Source organism: Cajanus cajan, chromosome 3, assembly GCF_000230855.2.
Source record: "Cajanus cajan strain Asha chromosome 3, NIPB_CcT2T_4, whole genome shotgun sequence".
Lineage (NCBI taxonomy): Eukaryota > Viridiplantae > Streptophyta > Magnoliopsida > Fabales > Fabaceae > Cajanus > Cajanus cajan.
The window spans coordinates 75,702,656-75,710,932 of record NC_138519.1 but is presented as its reverse complement, the minus strand read 5'-3'; the positions used below and the strand labels follow the sequence as shown (position 1 = coordinate 75,710,932).

The 8,277-nt window shown below is 38.6% G+C and overlaps 2 protein-coding genes across 2 annotated transcripts; both read right to left on the bottom strand.

Annotated features, from left to right (window-relative positions):
* Positions 1 to 1,026: 1,026 nt before the first annotated feature.
* LOC145956468 (uncharacterized) lies at positions 1,027 to 2,237 on the bottom strand. Its single transcript, XM_083072073.1, has 2 exons — positions 1,969 to 2,237; positions 1,027 to 1,900 (listed from the first exon to the last, which is right to left on the bottom strand). Exons 1-2 carry the CDS (start codon positions 2,235 to 2,237, stop codon positions 1,027 to 1,029), a joined length of 1,143 nt encoding a protein of 380 aa, XP_082928199.1.
* A 2,977-nt stretch (positions 2,238 to 5,214) lies between these two features.
* Positions 5,215 to 7,655, bottom strand: LOC109796060 (glutathione S-transferase F11). Its single transcript, XM_020355683.3, has 3 exons — positions 7,459 to 7,655; positions 7,222 to 7,270; positions 5,215 to 5,962 (listed from the first exon to the last, which is right to left on the bottom strand). Exons 1-3 carry the CDS (start codon positions 7,603 to 7,605, stop codon positions 5,517 to 5,519), a joined length of 642 nt encoding a protein of 213 aa, XP_020211272.1. The 5' UTR covers positions 7,606 to 7,655; the 3' UTR covers positions 5,215 to 5,516.
* Positions 7,656 to 8,277: the final 622 nt, after the last annotated feature.

The following is an 8,277-nucleotide window of genomic DNA, read 5'->3' as shown; positions in this document are numbered from 1 at the left end:
TGCTAGTGATCATGAAGCCCAGGAACTTACCTCCCTAGACGCCGAAGACGCACTTCTCTGGATTGAGACGCATGTTGTGTCTACTGAGTTGGCCGAACACCTCGACGAGGTCGGCAGCATGGTCCGCGGCCGAGGTGGTTTTGACCACCATGTCGTCAACATATACTTCCATGTTCCGTCCGATCTGTTAGTGGAAAACTTTGTCCATCAGCCGTTGGTAAGTGGCCCCTGCGTTCTTGAGACCGAAAGGCATCACTCGTAGCAGTAATTGGCGTGATCGATGATGAAGGATGTATGAACCTCGTCAGGAGGGTACATCATTATCTGGTTGTACCCGGAGTAGGCGTCGAGAAAACTGAGGAGGGCGTGCCCGGATGCTCCGTCAACCAGCCTGTCAATGCTCGGCAGGGGGTATGAGTCCTTCGGGCATGCTCTATTCAAGTCGGTGTAGTCGACGCACATTCGCCATTTCCCCCGAGCTACTTTTTACCAACACCACGTTTGCCAGCCATGTGGTGTACCTGACCTCGCGGAAGAAGCCGACGTTCAGCAACTTTTGTGTCTCGGTGATGATGGCCTCCCGCCTTTCACCACCGACCTTCCTCTTCCTCTGGGCCACTGGCCTTGCCTCCTTGTGTATCGCTAACCTGTGACAGATGAAGTCAACGTCTATACCTGGCATGTCGGCACTGGACTAGGAAAAGAGGTCGGCGTTCTTGAGGATCTCAGCTTCGAGCTGCTGCCGCAACTCCGGGCTCAACTGCTTGCTAATTTTTGTGCACTGCCCGGGAAGACTCCCGATCTGGAGGTCATCGAGCTCGTTGATGGGACTTGGTCGTTCATCATGGGAGTCAGACCTCGGGTCGAGGTCGGTGATATCCTCGTGGGTGATGTGAGCCACTGTGGGGGGATCACTTTGGCGTCGCTCGTCGGGTGAGGAAACTTTGAGACTTTCAGCGTAGCACTGCCCAGCTGTCTTCTGATTTTCCTCGACGGAGATGATCTTACCGTCACTCCCCGGGAACTTCATGTGAGATGCGGGGTGGACACCACTGCTCCGAGTTGATTTAGCGTCGGCCTCCCAATGATGATATTATAGGAGGTGTTGGCTTCCACGAGGAGGTAGCGGATCATGATTCTCCTTGTATCCGGAGAGGTTCCGAAGGTCGTCAACAGATCCACGTACCCTCGAGTGTGAATTCGTTCTCCTGCAAATCCAACTAGTGGCTCTGTGTGAGGCTGGATGAGGGAGTGAGGGATGTCTAACCTGAGGAGCGTCGGCCAGTAGAGGACGTCGGCCGAGCTTCCTTGGTCGATCAATGTCTTGTGGACCTCCCAGTTGGCGACCTCCACGACGATGACCATCGGGTCGTCCTGGTTGGGGCAGACGCCAGTGTAGTCATTGTTGGTGAAGGTGATCGGCGGTGAGCTCTGGTGCGAGGCCGAGGTGGTGGAGTGGACGCCGTTGATACTGCGCAGGTGTCTTTTCCAGGCTAAGCTGCTGGAGCCTCCCCCTGCAAAGCCACCTGCAATGGTGTTGGTTACTCCTCGTAGAGGAGCTGACCTTGTTTCCTGGCTTACCTCGGCTTGCACTACTCCACCGGCATTTTGCTGAGAGCCAGAGAGTTGGTCCCTGAGAGATCCTGAACCACGGCCTCTGCCTCGTCCTCGTCCGCCGTAGCCTCCTCTGTGACCCTGCTGTCGCTGGACATATTGGCCGAGGTGGCCCGCCTGGATGAGTTCTTCAATGCGGTCTCGGAGTGTGCGGCACTCTTCAGTGGTATGGCCGTGATTTCTATGGTACCGACAGTGCTTGGATTTGTTGGCACTGTTGGGGGTGTGACCTGGTGGTGGCAGGGTGAGCAGGTTGCTGTTATTGGCCTCCTCCAGGATGTGGACTCTAGACGAGTTCAGGGGAGTGTAGAAGTAGTATCTCCCCCCTTGCTTGTCTTAGCAGTTTTCTTGAACTGGGTGTGATTGTTGACCTTGATCTTGTCCTTGTGGGCCTGTTCTGGCTTCATTGGCCCCTTGCCGCGGACTTGGTCACGAAAAACGGAGTGCTCCTCCATCTGGATGTAGCCCGCAGCACGGGCGCGGAGCTCGTCCATGTCGCGAGGAGCCTCACGACATAGGTTGTCGACGAACGGTCCGGGCTTGAGTGCAATGAGCATGGCATGCAGGGCGACGTTATGGTTTAAATTTTGGATTTTGACCGAGATGTTGACGAAACGCTCCATGAACGCTCTCAGTGACTCATCGTCGCCCTGGCGAAGGCTAGCCAAGGCGGCCGATGTGACATAGTGGGGTCGACTGGTGGCGTACTAGGCCGTGAACTGCCTCACCAGAGTGTGGAAGTTGTCAATGGACTCAGTTGGCAATTGGGTGTACCAATTGAGTGCAGTCCCTTTGAGCGAGGTCGGAAAAACCCTACACAAAATAGCATCGTTGTTAGTGTAGAGGTTTACTTGTGTTGTATACAGGTCGATGTGCTCGTCCAGGTCCGTCGTGCCATCATAACGATCGAGGTGGAGGGGCTTCCATCCGTGAGGGAGTTGTGTCTCCATGATGCCATCCACAAAAGGGTGACGGCGGAAGGTTGCTTGATCCCTTGCGACATGAGTAGGGGCCCTGCTGACTTCGTGGGATGACTTGTTCGTCGGTGCATGAGACCGATGTGTGGCAGGTCGTGGAGTCGGTGCCCTAGTCGCAGTCCGGGGTTGAGAGACCGAATGCCCCTCTTCCTCGTGCAGGTTGCTCGCCTGAGGAGGATGATCAGAAGGGCGTCGAGGGAGATGGGCGCGAATCCGCTCGTTCTCAGCGCGCAACGCCGCTAGGTCGGCTTCATTAGCGGTCCGCATCACTGCTAGGTCAGTTTCGTGCTTGGCACGCATGTTTTGCAGATCGACGTCGTGTTGTTGCCGCATCTGTTCGACCTGGTCGATCAGTCTCCTCAATGTGGCTTCGTTATCCATGGTAGATGTATGATCTAGGTCGTCTATTACTCGTCTACTTTGGCTTCTGGTGCAAACCATAAGCGTGGCCGATAAGAGCTGTCTTGATCGGCCCCACGGTGGGCGCCAAATGTTCTTACCGGGGATCTGAGGTAGAGTTGATCCGCTGGGTAAGGTCGGTGAGCCTCCTTCGCTGGTACGCTTGATGTTCCAAGATGGGGGTGGTACTTGCAAAAGAGACTCCGATGCTAAAGTTAGGGTTTGTATGAGTATGAGTCTCGTATAAGTAATGCACGTACCTTGGTGTGAATTAGGGTTTTGTTGGGCCTTGGACCTGAGATCAGTTATGATCTGGTTAGATAGCGGATCTCGTCTAAACCGAGATCTCTCAACGCATGTCCGAGGTCGTTCTGCGCCGTGATACCGAGCTCGAGCTCGGCATGGCAGTACAGATAGTACAAATACCCATTAAATTATAAATACACTTATTTATTTTTAACTATTATTTTAGGTTGTGATTATACTTGAATTTATGAGAAATTAATATTTGAATATAAATATGTATTATGGTTAAAATATATAATAAAATCATCATTTTTTTTGCATATTATACTTTATATTATGTATATATCATAAATGATTTAAATTATATGATATTATTTTAGACTATTGATAATTTTTTAAATTTGTTTAATCAGTGGATAGAAAAAAAGGACAACGCAAGAAAATTAAGATCCTGCGAAAGAGATGCTGTAAGTATTAATGCTTTTATAAATTACTACATTTTATAATAATTTTTTATCCAAATAAATTTTACCATAAAATATTTTAAATTCACTAAAAGATGAATTATTTTTCTTGAAAATTATCATCCCGTATACAAGGTTGGGTTACGTTTAGTTTAAGAAAGCAAATGAAGGGAAAAAACGAGTAGATAATAATATGATTTTTTAAATGTAGAATATGAAAGAAAAAAATGTTCAAACTTTTATTTCTTATTTGGTTGTATAGAAAGTTAAAAGAAAAAAAGAACATATATGTAAAATGATTAAATTTAAATGCAACTTAAAAAGAAGTTATGATTTTCTTAACTAGAAAGACTAAAATATATCTTGCAACTCGACAATCTGCAACCAAAATTAAAATAGAGAAAATTAACCTTATTGTTTATTAATTTCTTCCCATCTATAAATTTCACCACAAGATCACCACCACCCATCGAGCTTGTTCCATGTTCACTGTCAATGTAGGTTATATTTTGCTTAAAAGAAAGAGAAATTCATTGTGTACTTTTTTATCTATTAAAATTACAATAATAAAATTTAAATTTAAACTTAATATATTATGTTCTACTCTCATCCACTATAGATCAACCTTACTGATTGAGAGAAAGTGATCGAATGATTATAATTTTCTGCACCATAACTATGATAAGTGGCCTAGATCATTTATTGAGTGAAAACATCAAAGAAATTAGAGAGAGAAAAGAAATGTGTGATAAGAAACCAAGTTAAATAATAAATCGTTTGATTGTAGAAAAGAATGATCGGGTTTAGTAATACTTGTTAGTTGTTCATCATCGAAGATTAAATTAATTAAATCTTATGCTTTGATTATTTAATTTATAAATTACTTTTTATTTATTTTTAATCCAAATACTTATATTCTTTTTATCTATTTATTTTATTTGTTTTCATCGTCACAAATACATCCTACTTGTTGATGTCACATGTATTATGTATCGAAAATTTTATTAAATTATTGGTTTCATTGACAAATGAAATCATTCACTTCACTAAAGGTTATCCTCCACATAAATCCAAATGCTAAATTTCATATACATATATTCAAACACCTTTTATTTCTTATAAAATTTAAGAAATTTAAGAAAAATTTATTTTTTATTTCTTAAATTTATAATTGATTTTTTTTTAATTTTATAATTTTAAATTTTTTTTGTAATTTTTATATTCAAATTTAATTAAAAAATATATATTAAATACTATAGCATAATATATACTTATATTGATATCTTTATTAAAATGTTAATGAAAATATTATATTAAACTTAATTGATTATATAATTATATCAATCTAACACTTTTAAATATATTATTAGTGACATAATGAATTAAAATAAAATTTTAAAAATTATAAAATTAAAATAATAATTTTAAATATGAAAAACTAAAAATAAATATACCTTAAATCTAAGGAACTAAAAATATATTAAAAAAGACGAAATATACAAACAGACTAACTGTTATTTTAATATATGAAACTTGTGATATTAAACTTTTATTTATTTTATCATTCCATAAGTTACACAACAATATTAATGCAACACCCTTCTTTAATCATTGTTTGCTACAGACCCTTATTCATAATTTCGTACAGAAAGCATATCAGCATCGAAATATATAAAAATAACGAGCATTTTCACTCAGCACTCACATCAAGTCTTAAATCCCCACCAACGAAAAGAGAAATATGATGAAAATGAAAGGTACTCTGAATTATCTAATAATTTTAGTGAAGAAACTGGGGTGGATCCATATCTGTTGATTAGTGAACCAAATCATTTAACTTCTTCCAAGCTGGCCTAGATGAAATTTTGTCCCACCAAGCACTCACATTCTTCCTGTCAGTGACCAAGTGCCCCATATTGGCATCCTCAATGAGATGCCCTAGCCCTGGAAGGTGACTCAGATCAGCCAGAGTGAAGGTTTCTCCAGCAAGGTATGTGCTCTCAGAGAGCCTATTTTCATACACATCAAGCACTTTCTCTAGATCCTTCTCACAGCTATGAGCCAATGCCAAGTTCCCAGGCTTACCCATCCTTGGCAAGATCACAAGCTGAAGCATCATAGTGAAGCACAAATCATTGAAGTTGTGTGCTTCAACTTCCAGCCATTGCTCCACAAGAGCCCTCTCCTCTAGGGTCTTACCCAATAGGTCTGGGCCACGGTCTGCATATTTTGTTGCATAGTACCTTATTATAGCCCTGGATTCTGCATTCATTAATAAGATGAAAAAACAATTATGCATATATATAACGTATGGAATGAGTACCGTCACATTGGACCCCACCAACTTACGTTGTTGCATCACCATATTTATGCGTCAAAGTAACCAAATTAAAGACCGAAGGGCGTATCAGATGTAAAATTGCAACGTATAAAATACAGGCTGTTATTTTTGGAGCTGCTTGTTACGTATAAAAAATAAAATTTATTGGATGTAAAATTGCGAACAACGATAAATTAGTAAGCTTTTAAATATCCCAATATTAATAGAAGGGGTGCTTACCAACGAAAATCTCAAAATAGAATGCGGAGAGATAGAAAGGAAAACGAAAAGGAAGGGAAGAAAATATGATAAGTAGTGATGTGATAAAAAAGAAAAGAAACAGAAGAAAAGAAAATGGAAGGAGACAACTCAAAAAATGAGGCGTATGGATATAATCATTGTTAATAGATAGGTTTAAATGGGTAAAGAAAGTGGTTTGATGCAGTTTAGTTTGCATCTCATCCATATGGCATAAGATAAAATTATGCACAGATAGAGATATGATGCAGTAACAGTTCTTACATTGAATATAGGGATAAACATATTAATTGATATTTAAGTGGTAAGAAAGGACGACTCACAAAATCAGATGTCTTTTGAGTTAGATATAATTAATATGAAATTTTACTAATTATATGATATTGAATGAGATCTCTTTAATCTAGGAAGTATTAAAATTGATGGTGTGACTGAATGATCAAGCAATATATATCAGGTAATACTTGTGAATGTCTGATTTATAGAGCTGAGGTGAATTTTTACCTTAAAAGTTAGTTTATCAAAAGAAAATAAAAAACACAATGAAGTAAACTATATCAAAATAATTTATTTAAATATTTTATAACATTGATTGAATATAGAGAAATTTTATCTCTTTCCGATCAAATGAATCGAAAGAAAAGAAAAGGTGTCCTAATCAATGGAATAAGATAATTCAACTAAATTATTAAATTAGAATTATATTATATTATACTGATTTTTAGAACATAATGAACAATGAATTTAATTAGACTTTGTATAATTAATAAATAATTTAAAGATTAAAATGATAAAAATTAGACTTTGTATAACATTTATTTCTTTAGAAGATAAAAATAAGAATTCAGTCTTAAAATTAATTTATATACTATTGGAAGAGAAAAGCATTAAAAAGGGAGTAAAGCCAAAAGTATTTTCATTATAGTGTGCTTTAATTTCTTACCAAAGAGCCTGAAGTCACCATCCTCCACAACCGGAACTTGACCAAAGGGCTGCAAGAAGAAATGAAACTCCCTTAGTTATTATCAAGTTATTGTGCATGAAAATCTCATAAAACGCAAAATGAATCTCCAAACCTACCAAGTATAATATATTAAAGACAAAAAGTAAGAAATAAGTGATCAAGTTATAACTGTGTGTGGCTTGAAATCAACCAAATTAAGCAACATATTGAGTCCACCTGTTTGAGAAGAAATTCAGGTTTCTTTTGGTCTCCTCGATCAAGATCAACATGCACAAGTTCAAACTCTATTCCTTTCTCCAGGAGGCAAGCCAACACCCTTTGGGGGCATGCTGCCCTTGGTGCACCATAGACCTTCACCACCATATTTCTCTTATAATATACACTTTGTTATTATGATATTGATAATTGAAGTTGGTGCAGATTTTGGGGAATATATATAGGGTAAATCAGTAGCCGCCAGTGTTAGAAATTAATTCGCCACTTAACTATCCAAGAATTGCATGGTGTGCAACCATCAGCATGGGGGTTGCCACGTGATGACTTCTTCCTTAGTGTTAGCTAATCTTCTTTTGCTTCTCCCTCTAACCCTCTTTCAAGCAACATATAAATAAATAAGTTACTGATAGTTAACAAGTACCTATTCGATTTTATAATAATTGCTAATTTTAATTATACTTTGTTATATTGAGGGTTTAAATGTGTTTTCAATCTTTGAAAATATCCTCTCAAGTTATTCTATGGAGTTTATCTCTTCAAAAAGCCATGTTCTATGCTATTTCGTATATAATAAAATTAGTATTTTGGTAACTATATTTATCATTTGTGTTTGTAATTACTGATGAATTTATAAAAAAATTTAAAATAAATTTATTTACCAAATTTTGGAGAAAATTTCCATAAACTTAAATAAATTTAGGATTTTAGTGATGTTATTATAATTATAAAAAAAAGAATTTTATTGCAATGTCTATTAAAAATAATTATGTGAGTAAATTATTATATTAATCAAACTAATTGATAATTATTGTATTACTA